This window comes from Balaenoptera physalus (assembly GCF_965194825.1).
Source record: "Balaenoptera physalus genome assembly, chromosome: 3".
NCBI lineage: Eukaryota > Metazoa > Chordata > Mammalia > Artiodactyla > Balaenopteridae > Balaenoptera > Balaenoptera physalus.
Genome location: NC_138890.1, coordinates 148,470,229 through 148,487,108, shown reverse-complemented (window position 1 = coordinate 148,487,108; position 16,880 = coordinate 148,470,229). Strand labels below are relative to the sequence as shown.

At 42.6% G+C, this 16,880-nt stretch overlaps 1 protein-coding gene across 6 annotated transcripts in view; it reads right to left on the bottom strand.

Annotated features, from left to right (window-relative positions):
- Positions 1-16,880, bottom strand: part of PRLR (prolactin receptor) — a 206,427-nt gene that overhangs the window by 17,031 nt on the left and 172,516 nt on the right. For all 6 annotated transcript variants that reach the window (XM_082453776.1, XM_082453779.1, XM_082453775.1 and 3 more), the window contains 7 exons: positions 13,177-13,289; positions 10,313-10,445; positions 8,734-8,903; positions 4,012-4,181; positions 2,461-2,602; positions 1,102-1,201; positions 543-612 (listed from right to left, as the gene is read on the bottom strand). In XM_082453776.1, the coding sequence (XP_082309902.1) occupies positions 543-612; positions 1,102-1,201; positions 2,461-2,602; positions 4,012-4,181; positions 8,734-8,903; positions 10,313-10,445; positions 13,177-13,246 (855 nt within the window). In that variant the 5' untranslated portion in view covers positions 13,247-13,289. The remainder of the gene's footprint in view (positions 1-542; positions 613-1,101; positions 1,202-2,460; positions 2,603-4,011; positions 4,182-8,733; positions 8,904-10,312; positions 10,446-13,176; positions 13,290-16,880) is intronic.

Genomic DNA, 16,880 nt, shown 5'->3' with positions numbered 1-16,880 from the left:
ACACTTAAATTTAATTCCCACTTGAATCGGTCTAAGTGGGACCTGGCAAACACCAGTTCCACTGTACTGAGCCAGTCTTAACTGAGCTCTCAAACTGAGCAAAAATTGCAATAGGATATTCTGTTACTATGGCCTTCTGTAAGGAACATTCAAGTGAGAGCTTACACCAAAGTATGACGGAGGGGCTGGTGGTAGGTTCCTCGTTCGTATTCATCAAAATATAAACCCTCTTTCTCAATTGATTATTTGTACAAAATGTTTTTGATGGGGCTTATGAAAAGACCTGATAAACCTAGCAAGCATTCCTATGTGTTTTGAGGTTTTCTTGGCTTTCTTTCATTGCCCTCTGACACTTAGTATCTGATGGTAAGTACCCTCATGCCTCCCACATCTTTCTGTAAACACACCTGTTGAAGAGGAGGGACAGCTGGTCCAGGATGGCCGAGCTGACCAGGCTGCACTGATGGGAACTGTGTGCTCGTGTGTAAAGATAATGAGTTTAGAGAAGCTGGTCACAATACATTCTTACCTCTGGCACTTACCTCCAGCAGATGAGTATCAAATCCTTTTATTTTTGGCCCAGGAACCGGAGGGAGGATGCAGGTCACCATGCTATAAAAAGATTTGTGAGATAAGATAAATGCACATGTTTTCACTTTGTAATTTTTGAAAGATTAGCATTATCTCCAAATAGCTGCTACATGGACTACGGTAGGTAGAAGTTAGAGCTCCAAGGCTACGTGAAACTAACCATCAGTGGTGAAGACAATGAATAATTCTAGAGGTCAACATCAAAATGAATGCTGGCTAACTAACTCTGGCTGATTCTGAAACGACTAGGGGATTATTTGCTGTTCTTGCCAGATTTTTACTATTTCACAACTGTGAGCCTCCATTTGATGGAAAGAGCATCAACTTCAAATGTGTCTATTCTGCTTTTGTTAGCACTGATAAAAGTTTTTCATGGCGAACACACTGCAACTAATGGCTAAAATGAGGTGCTTGAATTATCTGTAGGTTTCCATCATTTTTGTATTGTCTTTTCTGGCCATTATCCCTGACAACCATGATTGGGAGGAGGGTTGATAGACAGTGAAGTACCTGTAGCCCTTCAAAGCCACTGCCCAGACCATAATCAAACAGATGACAGCAGAAAGAACGGCCACAAAGATCCACACGGTTGCATCTTTCATTGAGAAGTCTAAAAAGCAAACAGCCAGAAAGTTTTGATCACATACAGCATCATTAAAAACAAACAAACAAACGAAACAAATCAATGAAACTTTTGAACATAAGTTCCGCCCCTCCACACCTTTTCTGATTTGAACATCAATCCAGAGTAACATTAATGATGGATTTAATTTTTTCCAATATTATTAAATTTTAAAGTTGCATATATTTTACAGTACTCTAAAATTTTCAAAATCCTTAAAAATATTATTTGATTTGATACTTTTATAGGAAGTCCAAGGGTACATGGTCAGTTGCAGTAATAATAATTAAGAAAGCTAACATTTATTAAGTTCTTAGTAAAAACCACATGGTGTTAAGCTCTTTACATACATTGCCTGTATGTAAAGATGAGGAACTGAGACTCTAAGAGTGGTTTACCCAGAGGCATGTAGCTATAAAGTTGCAGTCTGGGATTTGAACCCAGGCCTTCTGCCTCTAGACCCTGTGCTTTTATTTCGTAAGAGCCAGGGCTGGGCTGGATGCACACTCTTATGGCCTGTAATTCGGTGCTCTTTCCAGTATGCCAACGCGAGCCCTGATACTTTGGCCAGGCAAGTTGTCACAAGAGCTAGGCTTCGCCATGCAGTTCTGGGCAAGACTTCTAACTCCACTGACCTTTGGTTTCCTCCCTTTCAGTTCCTAACGGCAATTCTGTTCTCTCTGAATATTTGAGATGGTTGGGAGGAACAAACAAGGTAAAGACTTTGTAAACTGTAAAGTACTTGAGAAATGCAAATGATTCATTCCCTGTAGAATGCCAGCCGCCATGTTTAATGGCACTTAAAGAATTGGGTGCCTTTTATATACTGCTCCTTGACTAAGAGACCAACATGTAATTGTCTTCAAGGACTGAAAATCAATTCATGCTTTTCAGATGGGATAGCGCCTTACAAATTTTGGGAGAACTAGATGATGACCTTGAATGATAGGAATGGGGCAGATAGGGAGGGCAGAATGACTGACCATCAAGCCCTCTGAGACATTTCAAGCCCATGACTGCAGACTTATCCTAGAAACTGGTCCTCACTGACAGTGACCCAGGGAGCAATGCTATACTTCCAAATGTCTTTGTGTTGAGTGGAGAGATGATAAACTCACCTCTACTCATTCTTCTGGCTAAGACTCAAAATAGTTTCTCTGTTAGTAGTTACTACATACAAATTTACTAAACTCATTCTATTTTAAAAATATTTAGGAGTATAAGCAAAAGGGAGCCAAGACACTCACCATTAGGTATCTGGATGGAGCTCTCTGGGCTCCACTCACTCCAGAATCCATGGTCTGGCTTGCAGTGAACCTGGACAAGGTATTTCTGTCCTGGATATAAGCTGAGAATCTTAAACTGAGTCTGCTGCCCAGCGAAATGAGTCTAAGGGAGGCCAAGGAAAACAGAAGTCACTCTGACTTGTGTTATGAAGAAAGAGACTTTTTCTTTAGGCAATAAACTATTGGAGGAGTGAGGCCAAATGATCACACTTAGTAAATACCCTGTTCACACCATTCCACCCTCTCAGCCCATCCCTTCCTCCTGTTAAATACTGCTCACACAAAAATCAATAGGCTTTCTATCTCTCCATTTGGAACTCTACTTCAGAAAGACAAATGTTCTGCTCCCTACACCTTGCTTTCTAAATTCTACATTATGGAAGGTGACTAGTTAATAACATTGGAAAATTGTTCTTTTCTAAACTCTAATAAAATAATTGATTCAAGGATCATTCACTGATGTAAAGCCACTAGGTGGAAGAGAACTGGGAATTCATGAACACTGAAGCAATTGTGCACAAATTAAACATGAGTTTACAATCAAGGGATCAAGATGTGATCTCCCCGATCCAGAGGCCACTTTTAACATCATTTATGGTAGGTTGAGCAGATGGTCTTTGTTTCCTGATATGATAGAGTATGAAGCATATATATCACCTCTGAAGTTTTCTTGCCAAAAATTGTTCACCTGGAATCTAATCAAGTCTTTAGATCTAATGTCTGGTTACAGGAAATATGGGGACAGAGAAATTGGCTAAATGACCTCACAAAGAACTAATCAGACAAATGCAGAAGGTGGGGCATTCTATGTGACAAGTGGCCCAGTATCCTGAGCACTTTGAGAGTGAAGGGATATATCAGCCAGCCACAGTGAGTGATCCTGGAGTGGATTCTGGTTTCAACAAACCAGCTGTTAAAAATATTTTTTGAAGCAATTGGGGGAATTAAAATATGGACTGGCCATTAAATGATATTAAGGGATTCAAAAAGATGATATTAAGGAATTTCAATTAATTTTCTACATGCGATCTTATTATTTTGGCTATATTTGGAAATATTCCCTTTTTAAAAGAGACATATACTAAACTATTTAAGAGTAGATTATCATAATGCCTATAATTTATTGTACTATTTGTTTACAATTAAGTATTTTAAAGTGAATAAAAATGCCATTAGCCATGGACTGGTTACACTGACATTTTTTCCTCCCACTTAGTGCCATTTAAGTACGCTCACAGATGTTAGATTTAAGATATCCTGAGGGAGGTGGGTTGAAAACCTGGCAGAAGTGGCTGTTCAGTTGCAAGGAGCTAGTCCTGGGAGAGCTGTAAAGATGAGCCCCCATCCATCCCAGTGGAGGGGAGAAGGCCCTTCCACACATGGGTGGGTAACATCAGCATCAGGAAGGCAACATGGTGGCCCAATAATTAGGGGGCATGACCTATTCTCAGTTGGGGTACTTCATCTTTGCCAAAGGACAGGGTTCCCTCCAAAAGCTTCCGGTTGACTCACCTCCCACTCAGCTGTTTTCTCAGGTTTTAATCGAATTTCATACTGGAGTGTGAGCCAACCAGATCTTACGTCAACCAGGGTGGGTGGAAACCATTTTATCCACAGATATGGTTTGCTGTCTTCTGGCTGTTTTAATTCCAAAGTCAGGTTCACAGGAGGGTCTGGTTCAACTGTAGATATGAAAGAAACTCCACATTTAGTCAAATATGGGTATCTGAATCCAGAACTATATGACTTAGAGGTAGATCTCTCTACTTTTTTTCTCTCCGTGGTTATGAGACACTTGGTATTTGATGTCAGGTTCCTTTAAGTACAGGTCTGTGAACGCCTTCTTAAGAGTGAGGTGCCTAGGCCATACTCCCCAAAGCAATCTACAGATTTAATGTGACCCCTATCAAATTACCCATGACATTTTTCACAGAAGTAGAACAAATAATCCTAAAATGTATATGGAACCATAGAAGACCCAGAATTGCCAAAGCAATCCTGAGGAAAAATAACAAAGCAGGAGGCATAACCCTCCCAGTCTTCAGACAATACTACAAAGCTACAGGAATCACAACAGTGTGGTATTGGCACAAAAACAGACATATGGATCAATGGAACAGAATAGAGAGCCCAGAAATAAACCCACACACCTATGGTCAATTAATCTTCAACAAGGGAGGCAAGAATATACAGTGGAGAAAAGACAATCTCTTCAGCAAGTGGTGTTGGGAAAGTTGGACAGCCACATGTAAATTAATGAAGTTAGAACACTCCCTCATACCACGCACAGAAATAAACTCAAAATGGGTTAGAGACAAATATAAGACATGACACCATAAAACTTTTAGAAGAGAACATAGGCAAAACATTCCCTGACATAAATCATACCAATGTTTTCTTAGGTCTGTCTACCAAGGCAATAGAAATAAAAGCAAAAATAAACAAATGGGATCTAATCAAACTTACAAGCTTTTGCACAGCAAAGGAAACCGTATACAAAATGAAAAGACAATGTACAGAATGGGAGAAAATACTTGCAAATGATGCAACCAACAAGGGCTTAATTTCCAAAATATACAAACAGCTCATACAATTCAATATCAAAAAAAAAAAAAACGAATTGAAAAATGGGCAAAGGACCTAAATAGACATTTCTTCAAAGAAGACATACAGATGGCCAACAGGCACATGAAAAAATGCTCAACGTCACAAATTATTAGAGAAATGCAAATCAAAACTACAATGAGGTATCACCTCACACCAGTCAGAATGGTCATCATTAAAAAATCTACAAATAACAAATGCTGGAGAGGGTGTGGAGAAAAGGGAACTCTCCTACGCAGTTGGTGGGAATGTAAATTGGTGCAACCACTATGGAAAACTGAATGGAGGTTCCTCAAAAATCTAATAATAGGGTTGCCATATGGTCCAGCAATCCCACTCCTGGGCATATATCCAGACAAAACTATAATTCAAAAAGATACATGCACCTCTATGTTCATAGCAGCACTATTCACAATAGCCAAGACATGGAAACAACCTAAGTGCCCATCAACAGATGAATGGATAAAGAAGATGTGAGATACACACACACACACACACAATGGAATACTACTCAGACATAAAAAATAATGAAATAATGCCATTTGTAGCAACATGGATGGACCTAGAGATTATCATACTAAGTGAAGTAAGTCAGAAAGAGAAAGACAAATACCATATGATATCACTTGTATGTGGAATCTAAAATATGGTACAAATGAACTTATCTACGAAACAGACTCATAGACATAGAGAACAGACTTGTGGTTGCCAAGGAGGAAGGGGGGTGGCGGAGGGATGGAGTGGGAGTTTGGGATTAGGAGATGCAAACTCATATATTGAATGGGTAAACAACAAGGTCCTACTGTATAGCACAGGGAACTATACTCAGTATACTGTGATAAACCATAATGGAAAAGAATAGAAAAAAGTACATATATATATATGTATAACTGAATCATTTTGCTGTGCAGCAGAAATTAACACAACATTGTAAAGTAACTATACTTGAATAAAATAAATTAAAAAAAAGAGTGAGGGCCTTAGGGCGCTGGCTTGCCTTACCCTCGTCTCAGTCCTGCTGGCCAGTCACAGTTTCTCCATTCATTTCTTACCTCCTCAAATCAGTCTCCATTCCAGGTGAGAGAAGAGCGAGTGTAACTCTAGTGGACTTGGCATTATACCCTACAGTTGCCTAGAAAAACAGCTTTAGAAAATTTGCCACTAATCCTAATGCTTGTATGTTACTAAGTAAATACCTAAGAAAGACTGTTTTATATGGACTTACTAAATAAACATCAGTTATTTAATATAAGTTTTAATTTGAACACAAGACTGAGAAATGCTGAGCAAATCATCTTTGTACAAAGGTGCAAGTAAAACGTTCAAGATGAATCCCTGAAAGCAAAGTTTCTCAACCTCAGCATTATGTGTATTTTGGACCAGATAATTCTTTGTGGTAGGGGCCTTCCTGAGCATTGTAGGACGTTAGCAGCAATCTCTGGCCTCTCCCCATTAGAGGCCCTCTCTCCCTGTGTTGCAAACGCCAAAAATATTTCCTGCCGTTGCCAAGTACCCTATGGGAGGCAAAGAGCACACAGTTGAGAATCACGTTTCAAGTGTCTTCAGCATAGCTGAATATTTCTCAGTGACAACAACGAAATCTATTTCTGAGAGATTATGTGCCAATATCCTGTACTGCAGGTTATCGCTGGACGAGATTCAAGCTGGTAGACTTTACTGTGGTTAAAACTGCGTTGTAAATGAACTCTTGCGGCCTGTCAACAACACTGTATGCTGCAGGGTTATATGAGAATTCCATGAACACTTCTTTTATTATTTTGAAAAGTATGGCCCAACACATTCTTTCACCAGAGAATTTGTTTTCCAGAGTCAGTATGAATTTGATCCATTCATTAATTTCACTTTTTAAACATACTACTTTTCTTTAGTGATCCCATTTTTGCTTTTGTGGATAATCTTCATTACAGCAGTTGTACATTTCAGAACTTCTCTTGCTTTCACTGTGTTGACCTTAAATATTAAATATTTTAACACTTGAGGGCAGAATATTTGAGGGCAAGGAAATTTAAGAAAGAAACTATGAAAATGGAATTATTGGGTGTTTAGCATTTTAAAGACTTCATATCTCAAGTAAATTTATATGAATGGAATTTATTTTATTCCTACTTGTCAGTGGGGTTACTTTTTGATTTTCTTAAGCTAAGATCAAATTCTGTTTCCATCCCCATGCTCATTGCAATAATTTGCTGGGGAGAGACAGAATTCAAATGGGTTCCAGTTGATGTTGGAAGCTTTTCTAGTTTTTAAGGATCAGTCACTGATAACACACCAGTGGGATGATATACAGCCCAATACTTGAGAGTCCTAGCCTGATTTTCCTTGTTGGTTGGTGTTAGGTAAGTCAGGAAGACTTGGGTGACCTTGAACCTAATTAGCTACTCCTTAGGTTAGCTAAGGCCAAGCCATCTCTTGTCCTAAGCCATCTCTTGTCCTAAGATTCCCTTTGTCGTCCCTGCTAAACCATACAGATCACTGCAGTTATGTCTCATTGCCCTGCAGCTCAGTGTTGATCATGCAAAGCAAGAAGCAGCTCTCAGGTCGATTTGGCTTCACTTTGTTAATGACTTCTCCAAACATCGTGGTTGTGATCCTGGCCTTCAGCCTTCTGTTCAAGCAGCGCTATTTACTCCCCAAATTCTTTATTTTGAAAAGAATAGCTCCAGTTGCTAAGAAACATATGTATATTGAGAATTGAATTTGGGGCAAAGCGGTTTGGAGCAATTCCTGTGGGTGGAGAAGCAGATGAGACTCTTCTAAGAGGTGCTACTCCATGAAGCAGCTCTGTCTTTCAGGGAGAGAAATCTCAGAAAAGAAATCCCAGCTTGCCAATGGAGAAGGGGACATCGGTTGCGGGGGGAGGGATGGAGAGAAGGATTGATAAGGGAAGCTAAATAGAACATTCCTGTTGGGTGCAAGGGGATGGGAAGAAGGGTCAAAGGAAGGCATAAGGATTTTACTGTCTTACCGTCATAAATAAAAATTGGTTTACTCAGCCATAAAAAAGAATGAAATAATGCCATTTACAGCGATATGGATGGACCTAGTGATTATCATACTGAGTGAAGTCAGACAGAGAAAGACAAGTATTATATGATATCACTTATTATGGAATCTAAAAAAAGGGTACAGATGAACTTATTTATAAAACAGAAATAGAGTCACAGAGGTAGACAACAAACTTATGGTTACCAAGGGGGAAGGAGGGGGAGGGATAGATTGGGAGATTGGGATTGACATATACACACTACTATATATAAAATAGATAACTAATAAGGACCTACTGTATAGCACAGGAAGCTCTACTCAATACTCTGTAATGACCTATATGGGAAAAGAATCTAAAAAAGAGTGGATATATGTACATGTATAACCGATTCACTTTGCTGTACAGCAGAAACTAACACAACCTTGTAAATCAACTATACTCCAATAAAAATTAATTAAATCCAAAAAACTGGTTTAAAACACTCAGTTGGCAAGGATGGTGTGAATTTTCTCATCTTTCTTTATGGGAATCTATCCATAAGCCAAGAAGACTCAAACTGAGTTTGACTATTGGTAGATTCATATTGGAGTAACAAATTCCTCACCAATCACCCTTCCCCTTACCTATGTAAGTCACGTCCACGTAACGTGGATCCGAGGAACTGCTTCCCATCTGGTTCGTGGCATTTACTGTGATGATGTATATCGTCCATATGGAGGTGTGCTTCTTGTTAAAGTAGCAGGAGTTGGGGCCGCCGGTTTTGTAGTCCGGACATTCATGGGTGAATGTCTCTCTGCAACGAGTAATATATTAGGAGTCAGTAAGAAAGTGGTAAAAAGAGTCTAGTTTTTTCTTAATAGATCAATACCACTGGATTTTGGGGAACAGGCATTCCAGATGCAAAAACCAGAGCTGAAGAAGGGCTCCCCAAGTTCTTCTGCCCTGCCCATGTCAGCTGGGGGTGACCAAGGGGAGAGAGTGCTGGAGAAGGGGTGGCAGGGTCACGTCAGAGCCCCAGTGACTCTGTTTCTCACCAACCCTTCCTGTCTACAGGTTGTTGTAGGCTTTGTGATATATGCCCCCTGCCAATAAACACTTGAGTTTTCTGTGGCCAGTGCACCGCTTTCCTCAGGGAACCACCACTGGGTCATCTCAGGACACTGGGACTTTCCCCTGCACATACACACGGGGTGGCGGGGAATGCTCAAGGCAGCTTTTATTGCACATATGTTTTGAATTACATTTCATTAAAAAAAGATTAAAGGGAATACAAACTGCAGTATATTTCCAGTTACGCTAAGTCAGCCACAGAGAAAAGTGACTCTGAAAGGAGATATTTCAGGCCCACGAGGCCCCTTAGGCTGCTCACATTTAGACCTGGGGACCTCCGTGCAAGACTCACCACGGAGGTGTGCAGGCTTATTCCACTTGGCTTGCCACTTGGAGTTCCTGAGATCTGTTTGCCTGACACCCCTTTGGGTCCCAGAAGGGATGACAGCTTTGTGTACCACTAAGTGCTGTCACTGGGAAGTGAGCCAGCTGTTTCTACTAGTAAATGTTTTCTTCACTGGGGAAGGATACAGCCGTCCCTGGATTTCCAGGAGGGTCTCACTGTAACTGTGACTAACTCCTTGCCCAGAGATCACCGTGTTTACTCTGCACTGCAATTTTACCTCCCAATATGCCTTCTGGGAGATCACAGGTCCATGGATTTCCTAAGGAAAACACCTCACCTTCTTCCTTTTCTTGTAGGGCTTGTTATTTTCTTGCACGAGAAACAAGTTCGAAAAGCTAATGTACCACGGTTGTCAAAGATGACATGATAATACTCTTAGGTTACAAAAGTAATGGTTACAAAAAATGATAAATGGCACAAGGTTGATAGATAAGCATCTAAAATTAACTAGCACTTAGGAAACACTTATACGTGACCTTGGGCTACAACCTAAACTTACGACAGGCAATGGGAGCATTGCTGGATTGTGTTGCTGCGGTGGTGGCCGAGCTTATGCACGTGAGGGAGCTCGGCAGGGACGTTCAGGGGAAGATGTGGACGCGTATGTTTGATTCCCTCCCCCAGTAGCAGGAGCCTTAACAGTGTGCATTCAGGGAAGCGTGGCAATTAACCCAGAGTCAGCGTTCCTGTGGTTGGAGAGTGAGGACACCCAGGTGCGCTCTGCTAGGAGAGAAGCGAACGTTTACCCTTCCTTGCGGTAAGTCAGCGTGTAATTGGTAGGTAATCTTCCATCTGCCCCAGGCTTCCACCAGCAGGTGAATGTTTCCTTTTCGGGAGAACGACATTTAAAGATCTCAGGTTTCCCAGGAGGTGACTGTCCTAGAAAAAGCCAGAAGCCACTGGTGTCAATATTAAGGTCTGTTCAACTCTTTGACCATTCTGCTGGTGACAGAAACAGATTGATGGGGCCCGGCCAGTGATGAGGCCTCGGCGGAAGTAGGGCTAGGGATGGAGGGCTCAGAAGTGCCGAGGTGTCAACATCCAGCAACACTCCTCTGTGGGCTGCCCTGAAGTTGGCAGGACTCAGAGAGAGAGAGCTTTGTGGTGGGGTGTGTGTGTGTGTGCGCGCGGGCATACTGTGAGGTGGAGATACTACACCATTTGATGTAGTTTCAACAACGGTGAGCATCGAGTGCTAGGGATACATATGGACCGAGAAGGAGGACGTGGCCCTTCTATAATCCCAGGGAATCTGTGGAGCGGATACACACCCACAGCCATAAAAAGAATTCTCCCCCGGGCACGAGCATCCTGTGGTCATTTGCTGATCCCGTGCTCTCTGGACCTCTCCCCTCTGGCTCACTAACCATCATCTTTCTGCCATTCCCACACAGTGAACCCAGCTCTCTTCTCTTGTTCTTTCACTGTATCACCGAGGCTCCCCCTTGAGCTGCTTCCTCCCCATCTTCTCTGTCCCTTCCTTTTCCCCTTCACTCTCCCTTGATTCCATTCGGCTTTGACCTCTGATTCAGCCTCACAGTCTGGCTCCCCATCCTCCCTGCCTCCCCATCCTCCCTGCCTCCATTTCCTCATTTGGGTTTTTGGTCCCTTTTCCCTTATATTTCCCCCTCTCTCCATGGGTCTTTATGTGGCGAGGTGGCAAAGTGTTCCCTTGTAATTCTTGGCTCTTGTTGGGGTAGGAGGCGTGGGAGCTCCTAGAGGTGGGCGAGTGGGTAGCTTCTCTTGCGGTTACTAGCTACCGTCATTATCTAGGAGCTGTATTTAGTCCCAGCTGGAAGCTAGCAGGGCTGAAAGAGCTGATGTGGAAAACCCAATGTCAAGTGGAGGATGCTTCGGAGTTCCCTAATCCCCAAAGTTCTTGGTGAGCTGGCTCCCTCTTCCGTTCCTGATCTGTCAGGTCCAGAGAGGGAAACAGTGGCCCTGAGTTTGCCCTGATGCTGCTGGGCTGGGGGGGCCCATCCACACCGAGCCACGTAACCCCAGGTGGTGATTAGTTCAGGAAATCAGGAGCAGAGAGAAGAGCTTCCAGGTGGTGGTCCCTCAGCCTCTGGGGCTTCTCTGTTTTCTGCCACACTTGCCCTTCATCCCTCACGCTGGCTCCCGGGTAGAACTGCTAGCAGGTCAGAAAGAGCAAGTTTGGAGGAGAACACAGGTGGGAAGACAGGGCACTAGGCAAAACCACTGGAAAGAAGAGCTGGATGGAATGGGACGATGTGGTGCACAGGCTGGGGCCGAGGTCACCAGGCTGAGTGTCAGCCGGAGCCCAGCTGCCTCCCAGCCCCCCGAAAACGGTCCACGCCAGACAGCCTGGGGTCAGCTCTACCGATGTTTGTAATGTGGCTCGTCCTCTGGGGAACATTTCTTCAGGATAATTTCACAGGGTGAAGCGATTTTTTGTTTGTTGTTGTGGCCAGGGAGGAGTATGTGAGGTAGAAAGGAAAGTTTACTTTTCAAAAAGCCCAAAACTTATGGCTCAAAAATGAGCATATTTAGAAGCCAATTAAGGCCACTGTTGATTATTTGAATACTTAAAATTTCCTTATGGATTACACTGATCTCTGCGTTCCTTTTTCTCTGAAAGCTTCTCTCTCTCACATTTCACTGGTTATTAATAGTACCTCGAGGAAACTCAAGAGAGGAGGGTAAAGTTGTGAAATTATAATTAGTTAAATGTTTCTTTCACCCACTTTAGAGGAGATGGTTACAATGAATGGACTGTCTCACTATCCTTGTAAAATGCACACAAACACAGGAACAACCACAGAGGTACCACACACGGGTACACACACACACACATGCTCAAATAAAGCCCATATCAGAAGCACACCCACATACCACAGAGGAATAATATACACAGATGCATACTTGTAGAAGTATACACCAGTACACACACAGGTACATACACAGAAATATACACCCACAAATGTGTACACAGACAGGTATACACAGAGAACCGTTTGCAATCAGGCACATATAGGGGAGTTAAGATATACACAGGTATACAAAAGTATACACACCCAGAAATGCGCAGGGGTAGACACACTGAAATGTACACACACAGGCTCACACGCTCTAGTCTAGTTGTAAATTTCATTTCCCCATAACAGAGTTGGCTCTATACCCGTTTCCCACCATGTAACAGCAATCCCCTTATAACTCTTTACAGGTTTTCAAAGATTTTTCTCACACACCTTTTCATCTGAGGTGGAAGAAACATCACTATTCTCACTTTGCAAATGTATAAACCCAGAGAGGTTAGGTAATTGGCTCAAGGTTGCACAGCTAGTAAGGACAGAACCTGAACTGAAACTCTGGTCTGTTCTTGGTAGAGGTCTTTCCCTGCACTCCCAGAATGAGGATGGAAGTCAGAGCATAGTGACACGATTTTGCATTAATTGCATTCATTCTTTTGCCTTAATTTTTGCATGCGTTTTAATCCCCAAAATACTGTAAATAATTTAATAGCAGCAAATGACATGGACATTTTCATTTCTCGTAACTGCATTGCAAGAGGACTGTGAGGGATTCTCCCCTCCTCTCATATAAACACCCCAGGGAATGAAAGAGAACAGGACAGTCTCTTACTTACCATTCAGAAGGTTGGTGTTGCGAAAGAGTAGCAAAATGAAAACCACCGTGGAGGCCACATTTTCCTTCATGTTGGCTCCCTTCTCTTTCCACAGGAAATGTATCAGAGGTTCACTGAAAGAGAAGGCACAGGCAACTTTTTTGAAACGACAGTCTGGTTAGGCACATGCCCCACTTTACTCTGGGTGTTTGCAACTGATTCTTGCTCCTTGCTGAACATGAATAACAAAACAGGAGGAAAGGAATGTAGGAAAATGTAACAAGGATGGCTTGGCTCGGAAGCATCGCTGCGCACATGCTGGGAAAAATGCCACCACCAGAGGTCATCAGATGACAACGTTCAAGGGCAGCCCAGCCGCAGCTGGCTCTTTGCACACACCCCAAGGAAAAATTGTTCTCTTTGCACCCCACAGTCACCTAACAATAGATCACCTGTTTTACGTGACATAGATTGTATTCCCTACAAAAGAATTGTTCTGGGAGGGCTTTGATCCTCCAGCCAAAATTAAGCCAGGCTGAAAAAGTCAGTGCATTCAGTTTAACTCCAACCTGGCCTCACGGATGCCACCAAGTAAGGGGGGCTTCCCCTGAAGGTTCAGGTTGAGAAGATTCTGGAAGCTTTCTGGGCTATGGGCATGGCTGTGAACGATGCAGTGAACTCTAGTGAACCTCCACATGGTTTCTTTCTCCCCTTTGGAAAAGCCCCATAAACAAGAAATGACAAATCCCAGTAATAATTCAAGTCCCTTGGGTTTGAAGAATTAAGCAAATTTTGAACCTGCAGGGGTTGCGAGTTTTGAGAAATTTATTATTATATTATTATTTTTACCCTTGGAACAACTTTTAAAGCCTCTAAATGTCCTTCTAAGAAAAAAGGATTTTTAAAGACATTTGGAAAAGGTTCATTAGTCTTTTTGGACTCCACACAACTCTCGGAAAACAAGAGATTTGATGAAGTAAGTGTAAATTCTTGGAAACCCATGGCTTACATTTTCCCTTTAAAATTTATGGGGTTTTCTAAATCAGGGGAAGGGCACCCAGGGGCAAGGCTGCCCATCTAGGGACATTGGAAATGACTGAGTGCTGTTTGACGAGCCCTGAAAAGACCAGCCTTTGTCCATTCCTCCTGGTCAGAGGGCGGATCACCATCTGCCAGCCGCACACCACCTAACAGACAACTTCTTTTTTGTTTTTTTGTGTTTTTTTTAAACATCTTTATTGAAGTATAATTGCTTTACAATGGTGTGTTATTTTTTTTTTTTTAAGATTTTTTTTGATGTGGACCATTTTTTTTTTAAATTTAATTAATTTATTTATTTATGGCTGTGTTGGGTCTTCGCTTCTGCGCGAGGGCTTTCTCCAGTTGCGGCAAGCGGGGGCCACTCTTCATCACGGTGCGCGGGCCTCTCACTATCGCGGCCTCTCTTGTTGCGGAGCACAGGCTCCAGACGCGCAGGCTCAGTAGTTGTGGCTCACGGGCCTAGTTGCTCCGCGGCATGTGGGATCTTCCCAGACCAGGGCTCGAACCCGTGTCCCCTGCATTGGCAGGCAGATTCTCAACCACTGCGCCACCAGGGAAGCCCCAACAGACAACTTCTTGAAGCCTTCTCCACCTGAGATGTACTACTCCCTCTGAGATGTACTCGGAAATAGAAATCTTTGACAAATTAGAGGTTCGATGTACACAGGTGCCATCAAGGGACTCTCTCATAACTGGGGCTCCTGGTTCAGTAACAACTCCTGTGAAGTAGCCAGTATCCTGTTCTTTAGGGACCTTCTAGTTGCTTTTTCAGGATTCTTTTTGAATATCCTCCCAGGTGACACGTTCTAAGCCACCTGCTCTATCTAACCCCTGAGGGTCATCTAATTAAATCAAGATGCTAAAGGCTCATAATGGGTTTCAAGTCATTCCTCCTATGTATGGAACACTTATCATGGGCCAGGCACTGTGCTGAGTGTCTTTTAAAAATTTTTTTTTCGGCTGCGCTGCGCAGCATGTGGGATCTTATTTCCCTAACCAGGGATCGAACCCGCACCCCCTGCATTGGAAGGGCAGAGTCTTAACCACTGGACCGCCAGGGAAGTCCCTGTGCTGAGTGTCTTAATCATCCAAATTGCACTGAGCCCTCACAATGCCCCTGTGCGTAGCATGGACTATTACAATCCCCCCTTTTTTAAATTTAATTTTTATTTTATATGGGAGTAGGTTCATTTACAATGTTGTTTCAGGTGTACAGCAAAGTGGTTCAGTTACACATATACATATATCCATTCTTTTTCAGATTCTTTTCCCGTATAGGTTATTACAGAATATTGGACAGAGTTCCCTGTGCTATACAGTAGGTTCTTGTTGATTATCAATTTTATACATAGTAGTGTGTATATGTTTATCCCAGCCTCCTAATTAACCCCTCCCCTCCAACCTTTCCCCTTTGGTAACCATAAGTTTGTTTTCTAAGTCTGTGAGTCTGTTTCCTTTTTGTAAATAAGTTCATTTGTATCATTTTTAAAGATTCCATATGTAAGTGATATCAGCCGATGTTTCTCTTTCTCTATTACCATCCCTTTTAACAGAAGAGGAAATGAAAGTGTAGAAAGGTGTAGTAAGTTGTCAGTCACGTGCCATTGGGAGAGAGGAATCTGGCAAATCTGAGAGCGTCTGATGAATCCTCCTCATTTGTGGACAGTGTGTGATGAACGTGCAATTATTCCCCATTCTATGGGGGAGACGGTGGAGACCACAGTGACTGAGTCAAGGTGTACAGCACCCCAGCCTGGAGCGGGTGTGGTGTCAAGAGAGCCAGGACTCAGCGAGCTCAACCGCCATACTTGTGCCTGAGGATCTCAGACACTGTTGTTCTCCCTAACCCAGCTTCACTGGACCCATCTAGACCTGAAAGAGTTTTTTGTCCTAAAGATCTGATCTCAGCCTGGCTTGGGGATGGGAATTCTACCTACTGGCTGAAGAAGTTCTATAATATCCTTTTATTGAAACTTCCCTTCCCTTTTTGCATCAAAATACTTGAGATCAACTGCTATAAATCACACCTTTTGGGCGAGGTCACGTGCTAACTAGACAGCTCTTCCAAATCAGGGCTCCACGTGTTTTGAAAAAGAAACACTTGGATGGGGAGCAGCGTGGAGCAGGCAGGAGCAGATACTGTCATCACTTATGCTTCCTGGTATGTTGGTCCAGGCTCAAAGAAACTCTCCTAAATAAAGTTTTCCAATAAAAGTGCTTTCAGGAAGCATTTTATAAACTAAAAAGAAATAAGCTCCTCTGGGATTTCCTAAGATATCCTGGAATCGGTTGACTAGCCACGGGTAGTTTCTGACGCCTTGAAACCCCCATGTAAGGGAATTGGACACACTCATAGTGGTCTCATTACTGTGTTTCAATAAATAATGATTCCCAACTCATCCTGCAACTGACTCTCCAGCAGGGTAAACACAGTGGGGTAAGTAAACCTTCAGAGAGAAAGATAACCCCAACTGCCCACTTTGCTATGCCGACTGTTAACCTGATCATCTATTGTGGTCTCTCCCCACACTGGGCATACCTCCCACTGTCCACTGATCATTTTTATGGCTGGTGGACATGAGGCTGGGGATAAATTTGGTTTTTGTCTCAAACTAAAAATAGAGTTACAGTATGATCCAGCAATCTCACCCTTGGGCATTTATCCAGAAAGGACAAAAATTCTA